Here is a 26,314-nt window from a genome sequence, read left to right on the forward strand (position 1 = left end):
GGAATTCTTTGGGATGCTGACAGTCCATTGGGTTTGAAGGGATTGAAAGGAATTCTTTGGGGTGCTGACAGTCCATTGGGTTTGAAGGGATTGAAAGGAATTCTTTGGGATGCTGACAGTCCATTGAGCTGCTTCATTGAGGGAGCTGGGGAGGGGTTTCCATGGTAACCCAGTGGGACCGGATGTTGGTGGTGACCCGGAAGCGCTGCTCTGGGGGTCAGCAGGATGGAGGCTGCCATGGCCGTCGCTCCGGAGTTCAGCCTCTCCGCCTGCTCGGCCGCGCTGGAGGCGGCTCTGCGAGGCCCGGGCCCAGAGCAGGGCGGCCGGGTTTGGTTCAAGGAGAAGAGCGAGTGCAACCTGAGAGGCCGGGACTGGATAGCGCCCAGAGCGGCCCTGAGCAAACTCTACCCGCGGGGCCAGGTGGGCGAGCCGAGCGGAGCTAGGCCGCAGCCTTTGGTGGGGGGAAGGGGGGGTGGAGTTCAAGGGGCAAAGGTCAGAGAGCCTCCACCAACCCAGATTAGCCAAAACCACAAGTTAAAGTTTATTTATTACTGTCACAAGTAGGCTTACGTTAACACCCCAATGAAGTTGCTGTGAAAATCCCCTAGTTGCCACACTCTGGCGCCTGTTCAGGTACACTGAAGGAGAATTTAGCACGGCCAATGCACCTAACCAGCATGTCTTTCAAAGCGCATGAGAAAACTGGAGCACCCAGAGGAAACCCATGCAGACATGGGGATAATGTGCAAATTCCACACAGACAGTGACCCAAGCCAGGAATGGAACCGGGGTCCCTGGTGCTGAGAGGCAGCAGTGCTAGCCACAGTGCCTGTCCTATGATGAGGCAACGCAACACCTAAGGCCACGCTTGGATAACCTCCACTGGAACAGTGAATGCAAAACGTGAAGATTTATTTTTCTGAAAGTGAAGAGTTTGGATAGAGCGTAATGCCTGAAAATCTTCTCGTGACAGCAATAGTTCTGAGGGCTGAATGGCCTCCTTGTCCTCAGGGCAATTTATTTCCTCTGAGCGGGGAAGAAACACTGGATGTTTGGTGGGTCATCAATTTGAAATAATCAAACCAGTGAGCAGTGTTGGGGAGAAAACCTCTTGACCATGTTTTGTAAACCGAATCCAGGGACCCAGCCACTTCACATGAGGCTTACAGGCACATGGTGATTTCAGCTATCAGGGCATCTGCACGGCTTTGCTTACAGCCATCGCTTTTCTTTCCAGTGGCCAGCAGCCACTCAAGCTTTATTCAGCACTTTGCGGTCAGGGAAATTTTCTCTTCAGGTTAATTTCACAAGAAAGCTCCATGAAATTTCTAAGTTTATTTATCAGTATCACAAGTAGGTTTACATTTACACTGCAATCATGTTACTGTGAAAATCCCTTAGTGGCCACACTCCAGTGCCTGTTCAGGTACACTTGGAAAATTTAGCACGGTCAGTGCACCTCAGCAGCACGCCCTTTGGACTGTGGGAGGAAACTGGAGCACCCGGAAGAAATCCAGATTGACATGGGGAGAACGTGCAGATTCCGCACAGACAGTGGTTCAAGCCAGGAATCGAACCCAGGTCCCTGGCGCTGTGAAGCAGCAGCGCTGACCTGTGCCACCATGCTACCCTAGGAATATCCTGAGATTTGCTTGGGGGTGGAAGTGGGGAAGCGCGAGGTATTTGCATTGCAGTCACTGTGCTTGAGCTGTGTAAGGTAAAGCCCCTCATTGCAAATCCCCTGCTCCTACTGGTTGAAAACATGATCTGATCTCCCACAGATCAGAACCTGCCCTACCACTGCTCCACCCAGGTTAACTGTCTGCAGGGCAATGCTTGGTTATGTGACTCCTGATTTGCATGTAGTTCAGGAATGAAGTTTATGAAGGAGGCAGTGTGCCCTGTGGATAAAGTGCCTCAGCCAGGGACTGTCCCTCCAATAGCAGAACATGTAGCTTACCAGAGTTTATGCAGCAAGGTGTTGGAGCTGTGAATGCTTTGAATAACATTAGAATAGAAAAATTTTGTTGATATGTAATTTGTGGGGAGAATCAGAAGTCACGAGAGATGTGCAAGTTAGGTGGATTGGCCATGCTAAATTGTCCCTTAGTGTCAGGGGGACTAGGGTAAATGCAGAGGGTTATGGGGATAGAGCCTGGGCAGAATTGTGGTCGGTGCAGAATTGATGGGCTGAATAGTCTCCTTCTGCACTGTAGGATTTCTATGATTCTGTGCCAGTGGGATTATTTTTGGATTGTATTTAAGTGAAAAGCAATCAAACCTGATCATTTCACTTGGCATTCTGGTGGAATACCTGATGCTGTTTGCTATTGCAGGTGCAAGATAAGTGAGCATTACTCAAATGGCTCAGTGTTCCCTAGGTTGAGGCATCTCCAACATAATGGTTTCATATCCCAGTAAAAAATACATGTTATTACCATTGCATTTTCAATTCACAGCATTTAATGAGAGGATTCACCGACAGCAAATATCATGATAGCTACAGCATACACAAAACAAGTCTGCTCAACTCTTTGGTGAATGAAGTAAAACTAGTTATTCTCAATGAGGCAATCTGACACATGGCTGGGATTTAAGTCTTAACCTTTGCAAATATTGATATCAGTATCCCGAGTTCGCCTCTTGGCTTAGTAGATAAATATATTTCCCACGGTGGCAAAAATTGTACATGTCTGGAAGTGTCCAATAGATGATCCATTCCAGATGCCTCCTGAGGTCCCCAGCATCAGACACCAATCTCCAACCAGTTTGACTCCATGTGATATCAAGAAATGATGACAAAGTGGTTAGCACTGCCACCTCACAGTGCCAGGGACCTGGGTTTGATTCCAGCCTCGGGTCACTGAAGTTTGTATATTGTCTCGTGTTTGCTTGGGTTTCCTCTGGGTGTTCCAGTTTCCTACCACAGTGCAAAGATAGCATTCATTGAATCCCTACAGTGCAGAAGAAGCCCTTTAAGCCTCTGTTGATAATCCATCCAGGCCCTACCCCCGTAACCTCATGTATTTACCCTGCTAATCCCTCTAACCTACACATCTTGGGACACTAATGGGCAATTTAGCTTGGCAGTTAATGTAACCTGTACACCTTTGGATTAGGAAACCCACACAGACATGGAGCACATGGAGACTCCATACAGACAGTGACGCAAGTACAGGAATCGAACCTAGATCCCTGGCACTGTGAGGCAGCAATGCTAACCACTGTGCAACTGAGGTCAATTGTTCCTAATAATGCCTGGTTTCAAAAAAAAACCCAGAATGGAGGAATTTAAGGAAATGTTTCACCTGATGCCTCTCCAGCACACTGTACCCCACTTGCGGTCTTGCCAAACCCGTTGCAACCAAGGCCAATGTTCCAATTGCTTTATTGATTTCTTGCTGCATCTGTTCATTAACTTTGTGTTACTTGTATGCATGCACCTTAGTCCCTCTCAACATTTACAAGTTTCATGCCTTTTTAAAAACATTGTGCTTTTCTGTTCTTACTACCAAAGTGATCCAAAGGGCTGCAGTTAAGTTACATTTGCCCTCCACCCATAGGCTAAGAAAAGAAAAAAGTAGGGTCCTGCTGCTTGGTGTCCTATACCCCTTGCACTGACTCCTTGGCCTAGAAGCATGATTTTCACTTGGGAGCTTTTGTTAAGTTAGTTTGTGAGAAATCCCAGTTCAAATCCCAAACAAACTCTCACTTGGGGAGATTGGTTTAGCTGAGTTGGCTGGATGGCTAGTTAGTGATGCAGAGTGATACCAACAGCTGTGGGTTCAATTCCTGTACTGGCTGAGGTTATTCATGAAGGTGCCACCTTCTCAACCTTATCCCCACCTGAGGTGTGGTGATCCTCAGGTTAAATCACAACCTGTCATCCTCTGGGAGCTTAATGACTTTCATTTTCCTGTGCCTTTTGCAGATAACAGCATATGTGTGGCCATTCGGTGAGAACTTAAGTCAGTGAGCTACAGAAAAAGTACATCACAATGTTGGATCACACATGAAGAAAGGACACTTAGGGGAATTAATGGAGGTGTGTGACACTCCCCACAATGTATTCCAACCAAGACGCAGCAGTTAGAGCAGAGCTGGAAGCAGAAACACAGCCAATGGAATTGGAAGTGAACCAATCAAGACTTGATTAACCAGCCTTCATGCCTAGGTGCTATCCGTATGCTGTCACATAGGCAGTGCAAAAAACACCAGCACTTGAGCCTATGATGGTTCAACCCAACACAGCAGAGCCTGAAGGACACAATGTGTGATTTCATTTTGATCATTACTAATTACCTGACACTCATAAATCATGCAAAGTGCTAGAAGAGGTCATCAGTTCACACAATAGTGTGAAAGGATGTTTTACAGAACAAATTTACTAAATACTTTATCAAAGTAGTTTTAAGTAGTGCCATGGCGAAATGTTTGATAAAAAGCATCCTGGAGGAGGATGGCGTGGCGACCTGTGACAATAAAATAACACCTGGCACCACAAACACAGCTCAAGTTTTACCAGAAGTGAACATTTAATAACAACACAGAACACTAAACTGTGAACATTTTATATTGCAGGAGTTTTCAATTGCTTGTTTACTGAAGCACTTCTGACCAAGGGAACAAAGTTAGGCCCAGTTATAGCGATTACACTTTGACTGTAGGTTTTAATTTCTGACTTGTTTTTCTCAGAGTTTGAAAATTTCTGTTCCCAACCCAAGAAAACTTCTCTGGTCACTTCGACTGAAGTGTCACTTCACCAGCAATTTAGCCAAAGAGGTCTATCACAGATTAGCAAGAAATCACTACCCAGTTGTATCATCCACGGCTCAGTTTGGTAGCACGCTTGCCTCTGGGTCTGTAGGTTCAAGTCTCACTCCAGGGCCCCGAGAACAAAAATCAAGGGTGACACTTCAGTGTCGTACAGAATGCTGCGCTGTCAGAGGTGCCATCTTTCAGATGAGATAACTGTGGACCCTATCCACCTGCTTGGGTGGGTGTGAGATATCCTCTGGCACTATTTCGAAGAAGAGCAAGGGAGATATACCGATGTCCTGACCAATATCGGTCAGCATTGCAGAAACTAATTATCTGGTCATTACCATGTCGTTTGTGAGAGCTTGCTGTATGGAAATCGACTGCCGTGTTTCTTACATTACAGCAGTGACTGCACTACAAAACTGTTTCAAAGTGTGTTGAGATGTCCTGTGACCCTGAAAAGCACTATATAAATGCAAGTCTTTTCTCAGGAGCAAAAGCCCTAGCTAACGTTCCCACTTTCCCCCCTTTTCCTGGGATGCAGACTAGTTGTTATATCTGACCTCACCTTCCAAATAAATATGTGACAAAGCCGGATCAAACCCTCCTGATCTGCACAGTGAAATGCAGTAACCAAAATCAACCATATCGTGGAGGCCCAAAGCAAATGTGGTCCACACAGCAGCTTGTTTTTGCAATAATTATAGGGACTGAGATTCAATTATTTACCATGTTTCTCCTTCCCTCCACGATCATAGAATCTGTACAGTGCAGAAGGAGGCCATTCAACCCATTGAGTCTGCACCAACCACAATCCGACCCAGGCCATAACCCCACATATTTACCCGACTAATCCCCTGACACGAGGATCAATTTAGCATGGCCAATCAACCTAACATGCACATCTTTGGACTGTGGGAGGAAACTGGAGTACCTGAAGGAAACCCACACAGATACGGGAAGAATGCGTAAAGTCCACACTGAGAGTGACCCGAGGCTGGAATTGTACCCAGATCCCTGGCACTGTGAGGCAGCAGTGCTAACCACTATGCCTCCATGCAACCCCAAAGATCACTGCACTACTCCCATTCTGGACTCTTGTACTTCCTGTCAATCTATCACTCCACCATTGCTGGTCATGCCTTCAGCTGCCAATGTTATGGGGGTTGCTAATCCTCCAAGTTTGGCCTAGCATCTCCAAGAGTTGAAGATCAATCTTCAGGGCACTTGCTGTGTGCAAGCATAGAGAAAAGTCGTTGGGACATTAAAATAGAACTTTTTTTATTATTTTCTTTGAACATTTTACCAAATACAAAAGTATTGAAAATGGGGGAATTGAAGGCTATTTGCTGACAGTTAAGCATCATCCCATTGGCTAATTAGTCTTTTTGCTTTCCATTTGGAATGGGAAGGCCGTCCAACTAATGATTGAAGAATGGTGGGGGGGAATGGGGTCACATGATAAAACCCTCAGGAATACAATCAGTCATATTTGGCAGCCCCACTCAGTGCCCCAAGCTCTGAAGTTGCCCCCCACCCACAGAAACATCTCCATTTCTTTTTCAGATGGTCCAATAAAACCTTCCTCTTCACCTGATGTGACTCTGCATTATATTGGATCTGATTTATCGCTGTTGTGGTTCTTAAAAGCCAAGATTGGTGATAAACTTTCTTCAAAGTTGTCCTCTCAAAAGTTTCAGCCCATCTTTCCTCATGTAGATACCAGCTGAACTGCCCTCACTTTTTTTTGTTTTTCTTCTTTAATCATTGTTAGCCCTTGAGATACAAAACAATTGTAAATAATCCTAGTCTTCAAATGGTTTCAGGTTCCTGAAGATTTCATTGAGAGATTGTTGTCGGAGAACCGTCAGCGCCTCTACATTCAGAACTGCAAGCAAACGGACAAGGGAGTTGTGATCCGCCTAGACCATCCTGCCCTTTTCATGCAAGTCCTGAACAATCTCCCTCTCTACACAAGACCTTTGAAGGTCCCACCAGCAAAGAAGAAATGTGTGATTCTGAATTGTGTAGCTTTGCAGGGGAATAAAGGACTGGAATCCCTTACAGTTAGTCATTTACGAACTATCCTACTAGTCGACCATCTTGCTGTGGTGTTAAGGCAGCAAGGGTGAGTTTTACTTAAATAATCTCAACCTAGTCACTTACAATGTTCTCCTTAAGACTTCCAGTCTGTGGAACTTAATCATTGATTGTACCTCGCAAGGCAGGAGCTCCAAGCTGACACTATTTGATTTGATTAATATTGTCACATGCATTATTATACAGTGAAAAGTATTGTTCCTTGCACGCTATGCAGACAAAGCATACCATTCATAGGGAAGGAAAGGAGAAAGAGTGCAGAATGTAATGTTACAATTATAGCTAGGGTGTAGAGAAAAATCAATTTAATATAAGGTGGGTCCATTCAAAAGTCATAGAATTATAGAAACCCTACAGTGCAGAAAGAGGCCATTTGGCCCATCGAGTCTGCACCAACCACAATCCCACCCAGGCCCTACCCCCAAATCCATCTGCTAATCCCTCTAACCTATACATCTCAGGACTCTAACAGGCAATTTTTAGCATGGCCAGTCAACCTAACCTGCACATCTTTGGACAGTGGGAGGAAACCAGAGCATCTGAGGAAACTGGCACAGACACAAGGGAGAATGTGCAAACTCTACACAGACAGTGATCCAAGCTGGGAATTGAACCCAAACACTGGAGCTGTGAAGCAGCAGTGCTAACCACTGTGCTACCGTGCCAATGGCAGTAGGAAATAAGCTGTACTTGAGTCAGTTGATATGTGGTTTCAGACTTTTGTATCTTTCTCCTGACAGAAGAAAGTGGAAGAGAGTATGTCCGGGGTGCATGGGGTCCTTGATTATGCTGGCTTTTCTGAGGCAGCGGGAAGTGTAGACAGAGTCAGTGGATGGGAGGCTTGTTTGCAGGATGGACTGGGATTCATTCATGACCCTTCGGAGTTTCTTGCGGTCTTGGACAGGAAAGGAGCCGTACCAAGCTGTGATACAACTAGAAAGAATGCTTCCTTTGGCACATCTGTGCAAGAAGTTGGTGAGAGTTGTTGTAGACATGCCAAATTTCCTTAGATTCCTGAGAAAGACACTAATATTTAAAAACAATTTTTAAAATACATCAAGCCAGTTTGACTTTCTTCTCATGTTAATTAATACAATCATTGCAATTATTAATACATTTCAACAGCTTAATTAATTTAAAATGGTCAACAATTGCATTGAAATACCAAAAGGAATCACTTGTAAATGGTTAAGATTTTGGCACTTCTTTTGGATCCTGCACATTTTTATCAATTTACAGAATGCACAAAAGTCTAAGACTTCGAATACCCAGGGCACTACATCTCAGAGTTGGTGCATTCAGGAAAAGGGGGAAGAAATCTGATACTTCGAGACCCCTTCACAGCGACAATTATCCTTTGCCTCTGGTTCTGTTCCCTCCCAATTGCCCAAGGCGCACAGTGTGCAAGTTTGAGTCTCCCTAAAGAAGCTTCAAACCATACGTGGTGTCCACCAGCAATACTGTTCATTTTGATGACCATATGATTGCTTGGCCCCAAGACCCTTGTTTATACCACTTCCAGCTTCCTCAACTATTTGACACAAACGTCCGTGTCTGGGTCAACCTCACACCGAATTGAAATACCTATATTGACCCAATCTGCCTTTGTGAACCCCTACTGCCATACAACAGCTCATAAATCTGCTTTGCTGAACCTTGTCTTTGTACACCCCTATCCCTCTGCACTAACGCTCAGGTAGTGCATTCAACTATCTCACCCCAACTATCTTAGAATCCCTACAGTGCAGAAGGAGGCCATTTGGCCCATTGAGTCTGCACTGACTACAATCCCACCCAGGCCCTATCCCCATAACCCCATTTACCCTGTTAGTCCCCCTGACACTAAGGGGCAATTTAGCATGGCCAATCAACCTAACCCACACATCTTTGGAGTGTGAGAGGAAACCGGAGCACCCGGAAAAAACCATGGGGAGAACGTGCAGACTCCACACAGGTATCATAGAACCCTACAGTGCAGAAAGAGGCCCTTCGGCCCATCGAGTCTGCACTGAACACAATCCCACCCAGGCACTAACCCCATATCCCTACATAATTTACCCATTTATCCCTCTATCCCATGCATCCCAGGATACTAAGGGACAATTTTTTAGCATGGCCAATCAACCGAACCCGCACATCTTTGGACTGTGGGAGGAAACCGGAGTACCCGGAGGAAACCCACGCAGACACAAGGAGAATGTGCAAACTCCACACAGATAGTGACCCGAGCTAGGAATTGAACCCAGGTCTGTGAGGCAGCAGTGCTAACCACTGTGCCACGGTGCCGTTCCCCCAATTCTAAGACTCCAGTCCTTTGGTAACCTCAAAGGAGGTCACACTTGAGTCATATTTACATTTTCTGTCACTGTCCAATGTTTGTTTCTCTGATGCACCTGATGACAGGTTCTATACAAATGCACCTTCCTGTGTAAAAGCTATTTCTACCATGCCCTTGGGTACTTATAGTTCTGGAAGCCAGTGTTTCAGAAGGTTAATGTTCAGTAATACTCTGTGTTGGGTATAGCTTTCATTTTCTTGTTGACTGAATTTCTCTCACTTCTAACCCACTGCTCTTCCTTTAGCTGCATAGTGCACACAACACCAAATCTCCCCCAAAATACCTCCACCTGCAACTTCCTAAAGTTATTGAGAGTCACTTGGCCATCTGCCCGGCAGAGCACGTCTAACGAGGGAAGAGTCTCCAGCCTGAAGCAAATTTTGTCAGAGTCCGTTTATACACAGCTCAGGAAGTTCGAGGCCCCTTCAGGCCAGGCACATGATGTTGTCTTCAAGGTGCATTTAAGACAGTTTGTGAAGGAGAAGGAACTAGAAGGTTACGATACCAACTTGGATGTCGCTCTAGGTAAGTCCTAACTTTTAAACAAGGAAGTTTGAAATTTCCCTTCCTCATTTATTAGTAAAATAGGAACACAAATGAAAGAATCAGACAATATTATGTGGAAGCCCTCTCTCTCTCTCTCTCTCTATCTCTCTCTCTGTCTCAAAAATGCAAAGTGGAAGATAGGTGTTCCCAAATTTTCCTCTTGTATGTAAAATACATTGGAGGCAAGCTTACCTTTTCACCCCACGGTCAATGGGTGGAGCGAGCCAGTAAGGTCGCAAATAAGGCAAAAAATTGTATTTGTGACGGATTTCTTGCCTATCGTGATCTTACTGGCCCTGGATATCTAGTGAGATCAGCCTTGCACAGAGATCTGGCAGGTTGGGGGCAGTTGGCCAGGGAGGCCAGCGATCATGGGATGGCGAAATGGGTGCTTTCCAGGAGGGGGAAGGTGACTGACACATCTCTCTGTTCCCTTGCACAGAAACAGAGAGCTGCAAATGCGCAATTGCACCTTCTACTTTGAGCAGCCAGCTTTCTAGTGAGCCCTGTCCCCCTCTCCCTAAACAGATTGTGCATTTTCTTTCAGATTGGCATAAGATTGGACTTGTGGCCTTCAAAAAAACCTCTTGCCTTTTGCAGACCTCTGGAGAGAGGTACCGATTTTCTAGTAGATAATAGGTTTCAATTTCCAGAGAGAGAGAGAGAAAGAGTGACTACTGTGATCAAATTCAAACAGCAACTGCCTGCTTGTGTCTCTGTAGGGCTAGTCATTAGCAAATGATTCTCTCTTCTTGTCAATCAACCTAATTAAACCCTACTTTGAAACCCCAGGAGACAACCCAACAATAACAAAGCTGCTTTAACTCAGATTAAAATAAACATTGCAATAATTAGGAGCAATTATTCTTCTGCATGCTCAGCATGTGGGCTATTGACGTTTTTGCACTTCAATCCCATGCTCCTGATCTATGGACACCCGGCATGGAAGGGAGTGGGGAAGGCGGTGGACGTCCTCGTGATCCTGCTTCTGGGCCTGGCCAAACTTGCCATCAATAGGTCCAGGCAATGGGCAACCGAGGGTGTTATCCAACCCAACTGTCTGCCCCTCTACTGGCTACATTCACGGTCGGGTGTCCCTGGAGAGGGAGTACACAGTGTCCGAGGGCACAGTTGAGGATTTCCATGCTCGTTGGGCACCACGGGCTAGGGTGCATTATCAATCCTTTTCCCCACATGTTAGTTTGATGATTTAAGTTTCCTTTCTGTTTTGTTTTCGGGCGGTTCCCTTTTTTGAGCTGCCCCTTTCAATTTATCCCTCAATTAATTTGATTTGGTTCATCAGTTTGGTCAAAACAATTGCCCGGCATGTGGACTGCCGATTGCAGACAAGCAGCACAGTAATCAGGGCTGCTGTATAAAACAGTCCCTTTATGAAAAACACGACACAAGTACATTTCTTAAAGGCACAGTATCATTTTGTTTAAACTCAGCTATTTCCTCCATAGCTACAACATGAATTTATAATTAATGCATAAGTTATACATCCAGATTGGGAATAGGGCTGGATAAAAACAAATTACTGCGGATGCTGGAATCTGAAAGCAAAAGAAAACGCTGGAAAATCTCAGCAGGTCTGGCAGCATCTGTAAGGAGAGAAAAGAGCTGACAGTCCAAAGACAAAGGGTGACCTGGACTTGAACCGTCAGCTCTCTTCCCTCCTTACAGATGATGCCAGACCTGCTGAGATTTTCCAGCATTTTCTCTTTTAGTTTGGGAATGGAGCTAATGGGGAGTCTGGTACAATTGTGGCAGGCTCTACTGAACGGATCATTTAAAAGTGAAAAGTTGACAGCTAGGGTACATCATTCTTTGTGTATATGAGCTCAGAAAGCTATTTACTTTTCCAGCACTGTCAGATATTAACTATTATAATTGATTCTACTTTGTACAGTGCAGGAGGAAGCCTTGAGACAGATAGCAGAGCTTCAGGACATTGTCTTACAGGTCAGTGACAGCATAACTTCCCCTGTGAAACACACGCTCCACAGATTGAACTGTCCCCTGTTGATTCCCTTTCTAATTGACAAGTCGGTTTGCTGAGGAATGCCTTCTTGTAAAGCTCCCTCCAACTGATTGATTGTCAGCCACAGAATGTTATGATGGTGATACTTCCCTCTTTCTGAACCAGCCATCTCTGTGTGTTTCTGAGTGACGCAGCCATTACATGATGGATAGATTCGTCCTGTAAACTATCGAAAAACGGCTGGACATGTTCATCTTTGCACTTCATGAGTTGTGGAACGTGGCGGTACCTTTTTGGTTAGACATGGTGCCTGGCACTCTGGAACAGGGGACTAGATTTGTCAGAAGTAAAACATTTGTATAATAATGGGTGGGCAAACAGATTGAAGGTAATTCGCAGAAGGGTGCTATGAGGATTTTGCTGGAACAAAATCAGAGTAGTGAAGATCTGGAATCCACTGTTTGAAAGAAGATTGATTATTAACTTTCGAAAGAGAATTGGATCAGTTCTAAGGAGAAAGCAGGGCTATAGGGAATAATTGTGCAGCCCTTCAAAGGACTGGTGTAAATACAATGGTCCTGATTTTACCGAGGCTCACTGAACAGCATTCTCCATTGGCCTCTGGCGCAATCTTATGAGCCTCGGCCAGGCGTACCGGTAAAATTCCGGCCCTTGGCTCTAATTATGATGAATTTAGTTGTAAAAATGTTTTTTTTTAAATAACCAAAATGCGTTTTGCGTCTTAGGAGGATGCTGAGGAGTGTCTGATGATCCATGTGGTGGGCTGTGAGGAGCAATTTCAACAGGAGAAGATTGACCTACTCTGGCAAATCTTGAATACCAACCTAGATCGAGTGACTCAGGTTAGTTTAACAGGTACAAACAGGCCATGCTATTGAATGGCAGATTAAGCTCGAAAGGCTGAATGGCCTACTCCTGTTTTTAGGTAGAGCCACAGAGGATTTCCATTCGAACGTAGGAGTCCATTCAGGAGCTCATCCACTAGTAATATTCACCACACAATGGGCAGCACGGTGGCACAGTGGTTAGCACTGCTGCCTCACAGCACCAGGGACCTGGGTTTGATTCCCAGCTTGGCTCACTGTCTGTGCAGAATCTGCACATTCTCCCTGTGTCTGTGTGGGTTTCCTGCAGGTGCTCTGGTTTCCTCCCACAGCCCAAAGATGTGCCGGTTAGTTGGATTGGCCATGCTAAATTGTTCCTTAGTGTCAGGGGCGACTAGCTAGGGTAAATCCATAGGGTTATGGAGATAGGGGCCTGGGAGGAATTGTGTTTGGTGCAGATTGGATGGGCCAAATGGCCTCCTTCTGCACTGGAGGATTCTACTTGGAGTCTAGAATCTGTTTGTCTTCCACCCTGTCTGGTTGGCTATTCCAGTTACGTGTTATTTGCATGGTTCAGATGTTTGAGTCAAACTGTTTCTTTTGGCCTGTACGACCAGGCAATAGGCAAAGATTAAAGTGAGCTTTATGGATGTACAGATAAAGCCTTCAAATCACTGGGTAAAACTTGAATTAAGTGGAGGATTCGCAACAACTATTTGGTTTTAAAGCTACCAGGACATGAAGGTCAAACAGTTTCATAACTTCAGTCACTCCCTTTTCTCTCTAAAACTAATGAGCAGCCGGTTGCAATATTCATAATTTTGCCCTGAAGTGACCCCTCACTGTGAAAAGAATATTGGTGTGGTCCATGCACCACCCAACATGTTTGAAGCCGTTTTATTCTGTAATTAACTTGCTGCATTCCAATATGTGGGATCCTTTTGTCTGTATAGCATACAGGAAACAATACTTTTCACTGTATACATATACATGTGACAATAAATCAAATCAAATCAAATCTGATATTTAACAATGTATTTTTCTTTCATCCACAGAAGCACCTCGTGTGTGGCCCAGTGAAAATAACTGGCAAAAACTCTCACATCAGTGCTGTTCAGTACTTCCAGTAAGTCCCTTTGCAGCTAATCTGCACAAAAATTACAAGAGATGTCACAATTCAGGCATGTTTGCCTTCATTAGCTGGGGCATTGAGTACAAGAGTTAGGAAATCATGTTGCAGCTTTATAAAACCTTGGTTAGGCTGCATTTGGAATATTGCATGCAGTTCTGGTCAGCACACTACCAGAAGGATGTGAAAGTTTTGGAGAGAGTACAAAGAAGATTCACCAGGATGTTGCCTGGTCTCGAGGGTGTTGGCTGTGAAGAGAGGTTGAATAAACTTCGAGTTGTTTTCACTGGAAAGACGGAGGCTGAGGGGAGACCTGACAGAGGTCTACAAAATTGTGAGAGGCACAGACAGGGAGATAGTCAGAGGCTTTTTCCCAGGGTGGAAATGTCAGTTACAAGGGGGCAGAGGTTCAAGGTGAGAGGGGGAAAGTTTAAGGGAGATGTGCTTTCCTGCAGAGAATGGTGGATGCCTGGAACGCACTGCCAGAGGAGGTGATGGAAGCAGGCACATTAGCAACATATAAGAGGCATCTGGGTGGGTACACAATCGGTACGGGCTTGGAGGGTTAAAAGGCCTGTAACTGTGCTGTATTTTCCTTTGTTCTTTGTCTTTCCCCATTACTTTAGTTGTTTTTAAAGCTGGCATGCCTATACCTGTGTAATGTACTGAAACTTATCCAAGATTCTTTGTACACAACGTCACAGATCTCTGGCTGAACTGTTTAATGTGGAAATATACCCTGAAAATTATGCTGGGGATTACTTATTTCCCTCAGATCACAGACAAATTATCTGGTTGTCATCACGTTGCTGTTTATGGCACCTTACTGTGCACCAACTGGCTGCTACGGTCCCTACCTTATAACAGTGACTATGGCACTTCAGAAGTAGCTTGTTGGCACTGTGGGATATCCTGAGGTTCTTAATGGTGCTGGGTGCTATGGTAAAGAGCGTGTGATACTGCTTTACATTATCTTTTTAGCTGAAGAATGGCACCTTGCTGAAAACTAAAGAAATAAGGAAAAGAATAAACTGTATGGTCATAGAATCATAGAAACCCTACAGTGCAGAAAGAGGCCATTTGGCCCATCGAGTCTGCACCGACCACAATCCCACCCAGGCCCTACCCCCATATCCCTACATATTTACCCGCTAATCCCTCTAACCTAAGCATCTCAGGACACTAAGGGGCAATTTTAGCATGGCCAATCAAACCTAACCCGCACATCTTATTGGATTGTGGTCCTTTGAACACAAGGAACAGAAGAAGGAGTATAGAGAAAGAACATATAGAATGCAATAAGAAGTCTCACAACACCAGGTTAAATTCCAACAGATTTATTTGGAATCAGGAACTTTTGGACTCTGCTGACCTGATGAAGGAGCAGCACTCCAAAAGCCCATGATTCCAAATAAACCTGTTGCAATTTAACTTGGTGTTGTAGACTTCTTATTGTGCCCATCCCAGTCCAATGCCAGCATCTCCACCACATATATAGAGAATATAGAGAAAGAACACATGGCCCATTGAGTCTGCTTCTTCAAACAGGAACTGTTAGCCCAGGCTAAGAACTAATGATAATATACAAGGTAAGCGTATAGTAGATTACATTAGATTATTGTAAACCCTTGTCTCAAAATAAAAGTCACAAAATACTTGTAGTTCTCTTGCATAATATTGGCTATGCATCTGAAGAACACAAAACTCTTTACTGCCTGAAGCACAAAATTAAGTTGATAATTTAGTGTAATTTAGATGTATTGTCAGAGGTGGTACCTTTTGGTTGAGACTAAATCGGCCATGCCTGCCCCTGTGGGTGGATGTAAAAGATCTCAAGGCACCACTCAAAAAGCAGAGGTGTCCCTGCCAACAATATTCCTTCATCTTATACTGGTTGTGGCATTTTGCTGTGTCTAAACTGACTGCTGCGTTTCACAAATAATTCATTGGCTGCGGGTCAGCCAGACTCAAAATGTTAGCTTTATTCTCTCCCACGGATGCAGTCAGACCGGCTGAGATTTTCCAGCATTTTCTGTTTTTGTATGAATGTGAATCACTGTGCTACCATGCCACGGGAGAGCAAAAATGAGAAAAAACACAAAAAGAAAACCTCTCTTTCTCTTTAACTATATCAAAGAAAGTGTGCCCAACATGAAAGGCAAAGATGGGCGGAATAGAATTGAAAGATATGAGGCCAGCTTTCGTTCTGGGCTGGGGTTTCAACCTGGTCCTCTGAGGTGAAAGCCCAGAACATCATTTAACTCTGTGTTGTACCAAGGGAAACATGTATTGGTTTCTGTATATTGTGTCACTTCAGCTCAATATTTATAACACAAAAGTGACCTGACCAAGATTAAGAATGGGCTCAAAATACGAGCAGTAAGTACTCAATTCCTGGAGAAACAATGCTTGTGATGCAAGATTTATCAAGTGCTCCAAATGAAACTATGAAGCTGGGCTAGCGCTTAATATAAAAAAGGATAGCAAGAGTTTTTATAAATATATAAAAAGGAAGAGGCTGGCTAGGGTGAACGTTGGTCCTTTAGAGGATGAGAAAGGGGACCTAGTGGTAGGGGATTGGGAAATGGCTAAGGTATTGAATAACTTTTTTGTTTCTGTCTTCACGGAGGAGGACGTGAATAATTTGCCGGGTGTTAGCGATGGAAAGGTGGTAGGACTGGAGGGTCTTAATGACATTACTGTTACTAGAGAGGCGGTGCTCGACAGACTGGAGGGGCTGATTGTGGACAAGTCCCCAGGACCGGATGGAATGCATCTGAGGGTTCTGAAAGAAATGGCGGAGGTGATAGTGGATGCCTTGGTGGTTATTTTCCAGACGTCGCTGGATTCCGGGGAAGTGCCGGAGGATTGGAAAACAGCTAATGTTACGCCGTTGTTTAAGAAGGGTGCCAGGCAAAAGGCGGGGAATTATAGGCCGGTTAGTTTAACGTCTGTGGTAGGTAAAATGTTAGAATCTGTCATTAAGGAGGAAATTGCAAGGCATCTTGAAGGGAATTGCTTGATAGAGCAGACGCAGCACGGTTTCATTAAAGGGAAGTCGTGTCTGACAAATTTACTGGAGTTCTATGAGGATGTGTCTAGGGCAGTGGATAGAGGAGAGCCGGTGGATGTGGTCTTTCTAGATTTTCAGAAGGCGTTTGACAAAGTACCTCACAAGAGGTTATTACAGAAGGTCGAGGGACATGGAGTTGGGGGTAGGGTGTTAGCGTGGATAGAGGATTGGTTGTCAAATAGGAGGCAGAGAGTGGGGGTCAACGGGTGCTATTCGGATTGGCGGATGGTGACTAGTGGAGTGCCCCAGGGGTCGGTGCTGGGGCCTCAGCTTTTTACCATTTATATAGATGATCTGGAGGAGGGAACCGAGTGTAGGGTGTCGAAATTTGTTGATGACACCAAGATTGTGCGGAGGGTGTGGAAAGTCTGCAGAAGGATCTAGATAGGCTGGGCGAATGGGCCAGGAAATGGCAAATGGAATTTAATGTTGGCAAGTGTGAGGTGGTCCACTTTGGTAGGAATAATGGTAGGAAGGATTATTACTTACGTGGCGAAAAACTGCAGCAGGCGACGGTGCAGAGGGACCTCGGGGTCCTTGTGCATGAGTCGCAAAAACCCAGCTTGCAGGTGCAGCAGGTGGTCAGGAAGGCGAATGGGATGCTGGCCTTCATAACGAGGGGGATTGAATATAAAAGTAGGGAGGTCTTGCTGCAGCTGTATAGGGCATTGGTGAGGCCGCAGCTGGAGTACTGTGTGCAGTTTTGGGCGCCGCACCTGCGCAAAGATATTTTGGCCTTGGAGGGAGTGCAGAGGAGGTTTACTAGGCTGATACCGGAGTTGAGGGGGTTGAGCTATGAGGAGAGGCTGAATAAACTAGGCTTGTACTCGTTAGAGTTTAGAAGAATGAGGGGAGATCTCATTGAGACGTATAAGATGATGAATGGGATGGATAGGATAGAGGTGGAGAGACTCTTCCCGCTCAAAAAAGACAGTAGGACTAGGGGGCACAGCCTCAAGATAAATGGGGGGCGGTTTAGAACGGAGTTGAGGAGGAACTTCTTCACTCAAAGGGTGGTGAATCTCTGGAATTCTCTGCCCGTTAAAGTGGTGGAGGCTGCCTCGCTAAATATTTTTAAGACGCGGGTTGATGGGTTTTTGATAAGAGAGGGGATTAAGGGTTATGGGGAGAGGGCGGGAAAGTGGAACTGAGCCACGACAGATCAGCCATGATCTTATTGAATGGCGGGGCAGGCTCGAGGGGCTGGATGGCCTACTCCTGCTCCTATTTCTTATGTTCTTATGTTCAAATGCCCCATTTAACAAGTTAAGCCTATTAATATTCCACTTCTAGATTGGCAGTACATCATAGCATGTCTGAGAAAGTGAGCAACCAAACTACTTTACTGCAGGTTAAAGGCAAATTACTGAGGATGCTGGAATTTGAAACACAAACAGAAAATGCTGGAAAATCTCAGCAGATCTGACAGAAGAGAGAGAATAGAGCCATTAGTCCAGGAATCATGGCTTAATGCAGCCGAATTCTTGCTCTCATTTCTTGAATCTAAACTATTATCTCTGGCATTGGATAGACCCTGGCCTTTGGAGGGTATTACAGAATCATAGAATCAACAGTGCAGAAGGATGCCATTTGGCCCATCGAGCCTGCACCAACAAGAGTCCCACCCAAGTCCCATCTCCATAACCCCTCATATTTACCCTCCTAATCCACCTGACACTAAAAGGAAGTTTATCATGGCCAATCAACCTAACCCGCACATCTTTGGACTGTGGGAGGAAACCGGAGCATCCAGAGGAAACCCACACAGACATGGGGAGAATGTGCAAACTCCACACAGACAGTCACCCAAGACCTGAATTGAACCCAGGTTCCTGGCGCTGTGCGGTAGCAGTGCTAACCACCGTGCACAGAAGTGAATTTGCTCTTATTAAAGATTGGATTTGAACCTTTCTAGCGATGCAGTATGTAATTTCACTAATCTTACACAGTTTACTTCATATAAATGAAGTTTTAACCCAGCCTCATCTTAAAAATATGGGTAGTATTTAATTCCTTTGAAACCATTGATAATTTGGAACCAGATGAAATTATAGATTGCAAAAAATTTCAAACAAATTGCATATTAAAGCTTTCACTCACTTTCCTTCAGGTTTCGAAGGTCTCAAATGCAGGAAGCATCTGTGATGAAGTATGGAAACCTAGTGCAAGGTACAAGCTCTACTGTCCAGTTTTTTTTACACTATAAATAGTTTATTTTTGAACAGAGAGAGAGAGAGAGACAATGTTTTCGCTTAAAGTGAACAGTTGGTCAGGAATACTCTTGGTACATCCCCAGAAATTATACCCTCCATATACTACACCCCCGTTCATTTATCATTTGCATAGTCAGCTGGGTTTTTCCTCAGTGACAGTTCATGTTCATGGTTGCCTCGGGCATAAATAAGATACGATAACACAAAGGGAGGAACAACCCGGAGCACTTGAACCCTGAATTGCCTCCACATATTGGGAATGCCTTTGGAGAAATAATTTGCAAATGCCTTCTGTTCAAAGGGAGAAATGGTGTAAGTGACAATGCATCATAACCTGGTCAAATTTCCAAAGTGGCGACCTATTTTTCAGCCACTAAACCCAAAGTTCTTGCCGTCTCCTTGGCTGTGGCTCTAATGGTAGCGCTGGCGGTCCGTCCTCTCCCACAGGCTGCCCTCTTAGTCAAGAGTGTGACCCAACCCCTGCTCCTTCTCTTTCAATCCTGGCTTCAGTGGCCTCGACAATAGGATGTCTCAATATGGTTTTTTTTGGACCAGTTGTGAAAACAGTCCCACTGCTGAGGATGTCAGTGGCAAGGTTTCCAGAGAATCTGTTTGCCAGTGGGGATTGAATTACATAGAAACCCTACAGTGCAGAAGAGGCCATTCGGCCCATTGAGCCTGTACCGACAATAATCCCACCCAAGGCCTATCACTTCAACCCCACATATTTACCCTAAGACACTAAGGGGCAACTTATCATGGCCAATTCACCTAATCTGCACACCTTTGGACTGTGGGAGGAAACCGGAGCACCCGGAGGAAACCCACGCTGACAGAGGGAGAATGTGCAAACTCCACACAGACAGTGATTCGAGGCTGGAATTGAACCGGGTCCCTGGAGCTGTGAGGCAGCAGTGCTAACCACCGTGAACAGCTGTTTAAAATAACCTTCCTTCAAAGTTCAGCTAGTTAAGGCAGTGAGTAATGAAGCTCATCTCTGCAACCAACATTGGAGTTTATGACAGAGCTGGACGAGGGGGTGAAAATTGTTCACTGAGGCAAAAACAAAATGAGGCCTTTAGGGTTACAAAGAGAAAATAATGGAATTTGTTCTCCGGTTAATGTGTGGATTAAAAAGTTACCAAAGAAACCTTTTAAAAAACCACTAGAAATCAGCCTGGTTTCTAGAGAGCAGAGATTAGGATCAGATTCTAGGTAGGCAGGATTGCAACCTGCTGAAGAAATTGACTCATTTGAACCATGTTTTCCCATTAAGTTTCTTGCATTTCTCCCTAGGGGACTCCTGGGATGAAATCATCAGCAACATGACTTCAGCTTCCATCAGGTTTGAACTGTTAGCGACAGCACATCGCAGTCCAGTAAGTAATCCACCATGTTCCAAACATAGCCGACAAGGCGGGGGAACGAACTCTTTGTATCTTACCCTGCCTTTCTCACCCTTCACTTTCCTTACAAGTCTTGTTGCACTACTTTTATATAAGGGAAGGAGGAGAGTGCCCAAAGTCAGTTCACAGCTAGCTGGTGCACTAGAGCAGGCCAACAGAACTCCCCCCACCCCTCACCCACAAGAGCAGGCCAACAGAACTCCCCACCCTCCCCGCCCCTCACCCACAAGAGCAGGCCAACAGGACTCCCTCCCCCACTTCATCTGCAAGAGCAGACCAACAGGACTCCCCACCACGCGCCCCCCCCCCTCCCCCCCACACCCTGCCAACCCACAGGGAAGCCCCAGCAATTGCTATTCAATTCATAAGTTTGGCAGATTTAAAACAGGGATGAGGAGAAATCGGCACAGTGGTCAGCACTGCTGCCTCACAGTGTCAGGGATCCGGGTTCAATTCTGGCCTCAGGTGGAGTTTGCACATTCTCTCCGTGTCTGCATGGGTTTCCTCCAGGTGGTCTGGTTTCCTTCCACACTCCAAGGTGGATTGGTGATGCCAAAGTCACCCATTAGTGTCGGGGGGGGGGGGAAATTAGCAGGGTCAATACATGGGGTTACAGGGATAGGGCCTGGGGGGGGATTGTGCTCAATGGGCTAAATGGCCTCCTTCTGTTCTGTAAGGATCCAATGAAATTGATTCTCTCAAAGAGTGGTGAATCTGTGAAATTCACTGCCATAGAGTGTGGTGGAACCTGGGACTTTGAGTAAAGTTAAGGACAAGGTAGAGAGATTTTTAATTAATAAGAGGGTTGATGCATTATGGTAAATGGACCAGTAAAAGGGGTTGAGGCCGATATTGAATCAGCCATGATCATATCAAATGGCAGAGTAGGCTCGAGGGGCTAAATTGCCTTCTCCTGCTCCTAGTTCTTATGATTCTTATGAATAGAAGATGCAGTGCACCAAAGTTAAAGTTTATTTATTTATTAGCCACAAGTAGGCTTACAATGAAGTTACTGTGAAAATCACCTAGTCGCCACACTCTGATGCCTGTTCGTGTACACTGAGGGAGAATTTAGCACGGCCAAAGCACCTAACCACTATGTCCTTCAGACTGTGGGAGGAAACTGGAGACCCGGAGGAAATCCACGCAGACATGGAGAGAGTGTGGAAACTCTACACAGTGACCCAAGCTGGGAATCAAACCCAGATCTCTGGCGCTGTGAGGCAGCAGTGCTAACCATTGTGCCACCATGCTGCAAAAGGTGTTAGTGGACTTGGCAACATTTAGTGTATTCATCATTGCAAGTAGGCAACTAAAAGTGCACTTCAGAGATCTTTGAGACAGCGAATGGTATAAAAACCGGTTCAGACTATGGAAACTTAGGGCTAATATTGGAAATTATTTCTTTACATAAAATGATCAAACAAAGTGAATGCCTGGATTGGGAGTGGAGACAAACAGTCTCTAAGATACAAATACTGTAACAGACAAATCTGTTTCCTGGGATGATTTCTTACAGTGTGAGACTTCTTACAATGGATGGACTGAACAGTCCTTCCCCCAACCCCAATCCTTCGTAGCCCATCTCTTACCTTTTAGATAGGGTAACTGGAGGTTCTTTCAGTAAAGCTGAAAGTCAGCCATTTAACTTTTGCTTTTAAAAGGCATTGTATGCTCTTTTGAAACCAATTAAACAAAATTAAATTGCAAGCCACTTGAAGGGGCATTGTAACAGAAAAAAGCTTTCATTGGGAAATGTATCAAATTATTGGGGTTGGTAATGCACTTCTGCCTGTTAAAGGATATTATAGTGCCACAGCTGCTCGATTTTCAATCTCAGAAATTAAAACCAAGATGAAAATGAAAACATAAATGATTTCTCTCAGAAATTCACTTTCCTCTCTCTCATCCCTGCTGTGAATTTTAGCTGAATCTGGACCTGACACAAACAGTCAACATCTCAACCAAAGGAACAAAGAGTGGAGCGTTTGTAATGTACAATTGTGCGAGGCTTGCAACGTTATTTGATCATTTCAACAAGTCCGTTCAACAAGGTACAAATCTTTCATTATCGGGTAGGGAATCAGGCAGCCTGTTTGTTTTATTCTGTGGGGCGTACAACCATTCAGTTCGCTCCTGAACCCCAGAATTTCAGGGATATCATTATCCAAGGCGGGCAAGGTAATAAATACATCAAGCAGGACAAAGATAGGAGCATCGGTTCACCCGACACTTCAACCACAACCTAATTCATTAACAAGAACAGAATTTCAAATGAGCTTTACATTCTCTGGAGTGCTCCTGGTGGCAGGTGTATTCCATTCCTGCTGCTGACAGCAGCTTTTAATGACCCAACCTCTGTATAAACAGACATGGTTTGGGTTTCATGAGCTGTCGACAGGTGTCCAGTTAAGAATCGAAGCACTGTTCTGGATCTCCCTTCCTTTAGCAAGTCTCGTAGTAAGGCACAAGATCGTCAGTCTGCGTTTGATCACCCTTTGGGGACAACTCCATATAAGGAGAAACCCAGGACAGCAGGAACTGTTGGTTCCGTACCACTGCATGGTGCATTGTGAATTGTAAATGTAACTTCAGAGTTATTGTCTATAAAATAGTAGAAAACTCCCATGGTTTACATATAGCCAGCAAATAACACTAGCATCAAAATGGTTCACAGTTAGTTGATTATTGAGGGAGACAGCCGGAATACGGTATCTCAGTTTTTATCACCCCACCCTCTTCTTCCACTCTCCGCACCATACTCCCCCCACCCACCTCCAAGTCCAAAAGATGTGCTGGTTAGAATCATAGTATCCCTACAGTGCATTTGGCCCATCGAGTCTGCACCGACTACAATCCCACCCAGGCCCTATCCCCATAACCCCATGCATTTACCCTAGTCCCCTTGACACTAAGGGGCAATTTAGTATGGCCAATCCACCTAACCCACACATCTTTAGACTGCAACTGGAGTACCCAGAGGAAACCCACACAGGCACGGGGAGAATGTGCAAATTCCACATAGTCAGCAATCCAAGGTGGGAATTGAACCCAGCTTCCTGCTGCTGTGAGGCAGTTGTGCTAACCACTGTGCCATACCATGCCTAGATGCATTGGTCATGCTAAATTCTCCCTCAGTGTACCTGAACAGGCGCCTGAGTGTAGCGACTAAGGGATTTTCACAGTGTTAATGTAAGCCAACTTGTGACATTAATAAATAAACTTAAACTCCTAAATCGTCACAGAAGGAAGGAGGGGAACATTAACATCACTAAAATTAGGCTCCCACAGATGATTGGGACTTTAATCATAACTGGATAATAGTCACTGGCTGTTTAAAAGAAGACTGTTTGCTTAGAATGTATCTGCCGTACACCTCATTCCTGTCAGTTGTCAGATTCCAAATATTGCATTTGAGGTTTTTAAAAGTGAAATAGATTTTTTTCCCTTGTTTTTTCAGGATTGTACCCCAAGTTCCCAGAAATATCCCAGTTGAATTTTTCTGCTCTTCAGGAAGAGGTACTGCATCCCTGATGTGGAGGTGCCAGTGTTGAACTGGGGTGGGCACAGTAAGAAGTCTCACAACACCAGGTTAAAGTCCAACAGGTTGTTTTTGGTAGCATGAGCTTTCGGAGCGCTGCTCCTTCACTCACCTGATGAAGGAGCAGTGCTCCAAAAGCTCATGATACCAAATTAACCTTTTGGACTTTAACCTGGTGCTGTGAGACTTCTCACTGCATCCCTGATGGCACATCTGTTAATAGGGCTTGGGGATTAGGGAGGTAGGGGGGGTGCATGATATTAGACACAGGATCACGTCCCAACCATTGACCCCTCAAGGGAACCTAATCAAATTCTCAGGTGCAGTTTTGAATTTTTCAATTGATTACCAGTCTTGATAGTATTTTAAGGGGAGCAAGTTTGAGATTTCCATTACCCTTTTTATGAGAAAGTGCTTCCTTACGTCATTCCTGAACAGCCTAGCTCCGATTTTAAGGCTAATTTGCCAGGTTTGGGGCACACACTGTCTCTGTGTAGGATCATACAACTTCCTCAGGTCCCATACACCCCTCCCCCCGACCAGGAATCTGTCTTTGTAAAATATGCAGAGAACCTGCACTTGCCACACAAACCGAAATCTTGTTCCAAAGCCTGCTGTCCTCTGGGAAAAGACCTACCTGGTTCTACTCTATCACTCTTTCCACCACAGTCTTCAGTTGGCCATTGGACAATGGGCAGACCTGAGTGAGCCCTTGAGGGGCAAACAACAGAAACCAAGAACTCAGCACGAGCAACAAGCTAAGCGGCATGATTTAGTGTGAAATGTGGGTGGGTATAGCCACTATCCCTCTCACTACAGCTGGCTCCAGTGTAAGAAGCATCTAGGAATCAGAACTAACTTTATAGTTCTGGGGTTTCCCTACAAAGGATGTGACAGGGGCAGCACAGAGATTAGCACTGCTGCATCACAGCACCAGAGACCTGGGTTCAATTCCCAGCTTGGGCCACTCTCTGCGTGGAGTTTGCATGTTCTCCCCGTGTCTGCATGGGTTTCCTCCGGGTGCTTCGGTTTCCTCCCAGAGTCCAAATATGTGGGTTAGGTGGATTGGCCGTCCTAAATTGACCCGTAACATCAGGGGGACTAGCTAGGATAAATGCATGGGTTTACGGGTATAGGTGGGATTGTTGTTGGTGAAGACTCAATGTGCCAAATGGCCTCCTTCTGAACTGTATAATTCTTCTATGACAGCATGATCAGATTAAACAACAAGATAGCCCTGTATATAAAGTAGTAGGCACAAAGTAGGCTAAACATAGACTTTGTACCTGGTTGAAATCTATGGCTAAATTTGTCATTAGGCAAAGCCATTAAACTGTGCAAACCCTTGTATAATTGGATAATGTCATTTATAATGGACGCTGAATTCTGGAAATCAACAACTGCTAAACTTTTGTCTACTGGAATCAAAATACAAATGTTTTAAATTAGGACGTGGGAGGAAAAAAGTATAAGGATGTTAACAGTTCAGTCCAGGAACTTTCATTTCTAAGACCAATATTTGGATGTAACTGGGATGTTAAAAAAAACAAATATTTATTATGTAGGCGTAACTGCAGTTTTCTCTGTGTGCAGGGAGAGTGGCTGCTGCTGTACAATTATATTCTTCCATTCCGGGAAGTACTTTGCCAAACCACACAGTCCTTGAATTCAGCTAAAGGGATTCGTCTGACCGTCAACACTGAGACAGTAAGTAAAACCAACAAACAATGAAGCAAGCCTTTCATTTCAAACCAGAATAGGTTCAGTGCTCTTGTCCTGGAATCTCACAGCACAGAAGGAGCCCATTTGGCCCATGTGCCATCTCTTTGTGAGAGCTACGAATTAGCCTAACTCTTCATCACCAATGTTTAATATCACATTCCACACAAACCCAACTGAGGCAAGAGGGTTAGAATGCTGGGAATCCAGGCTGCTCGAGAATTAAAAAATGCTGTCTTACAAACTTTGATGTACAGAGCAAGTAAAATAAAAATTCAAATGACAGTATGCAGAAGTTATATATAATGTGACAGCATTTGTATAGTTCATCATTACTGATCATCATCTATTTCAAGGTTAATCTTGTCAGTCATTATCACCTTCTGTGGAATGCTCTCCCTAATGGAGATGGCAGCCCAGTGGTAATGTCACAGGACTAGCAATCCAGAGGCGCTGGCGAATGTTCTGGGGGCATGAGTTCATATCCCACCATGGCAGCTGGTGGAATTTAAATTTGATTGACAGATCTGCCATTCTTATCTGGTCGAGTCAACTCGAGACCCACAGCAATTGACTCTGAAGTGAAATTTTGGCTGGAATTCTCTTGGCTGTTCACGCCAGCCGGATTCTCCAGTCCTGCCGGCAGTTCATCCCCTTCC

The 26,314-nt window shown here is 44.9% G+C and overlaps 1 protein-coding gene and 1 pseudogene across 4 annotated transcripts in view; one reads left to right on the forward strand and one right to left on the reverse strand.

Annotated features, from left to right (window-relative positions):
* The first annotated feature begins 220 nt into the window (after nt 1-220).
* dalrd3 (DALR anticodon binding domain containing 3) overlaps nt 221-26,314 on the forward strand; it is a 32,995-nt gene continuing 6,901 nt past the window's right edge. The window contains exons 1-12 of one of the 4 annotated variants that reach the window (XM_080218656.1): nt 519-1,055; nt 3,932-4,271; nt 6,588-6,889; nt 9,444-9,724; nt 11,658-11,710; nt 12,476-12,592; nt 13,630-13,700; nt 18,887-18,945; nt 20,286-20,368; nt 22,323-22,449; nt 23,856-23,914; nt 25,530-25,643. In XM_080218656.1, the coding sequence (XP_080074782.1) occupies nt 4,230-4,271; nt 6,588-6,889; nt 9,444-9,724; nt 11,658-11,710; nt 12,476-12,592; nt 13,630-13,700; nt 18,887-18,945; nt 20,286-20,368; nt 22,323-22,449; nt 23,856-23,914; nt 25,530-25,643 (1,308 nt within the window). In that variant the 5' untranslated portion in view covers nt 519-1,055; nt 3,932-4,229. Of the gene's footprint in view, nt 421-518; nt 1,056-3,931; nt 4,272-5,045; nt 5,071-6,587; nt 6,890-9,443; nt 9,725-11,657; nt 11,711-12,475; nt 12,593-13,629; nt 13,701-18,886; nt 18,946-20,285; nt 20,369-22,322; nt 22,450-23,855; nt 23,915-25,529; nt 25,644-26,314 lie in introns of those variants that run through there. The other 3 variants (XM_080218655.1, XM_080218657.1, XR_013890013.1) reach the window with 3 other exon arrangements.
* LOC145341296 (cytochrome b-c1 complex subunit 8 pseudogene) lies at nt 18,954-20,251 on the reverse strand (annotated as a pseudogene).

Source organism: Carcharhinus amblyrhynchos, chromosome 3, assembly GCF_965287045.1.
Source record: "Carcharhinus amblyrhynchos chromosome 3, sCarAmb.v2.hapA, whole genome shotgun sequence".
NCBI lineage: Eukaryota > Metazoa > Chordata > Chondrichthyes > Carcharhiniformes > Carcharhinidae > Carcharhinus > Carcharhinus amblyrhynchos.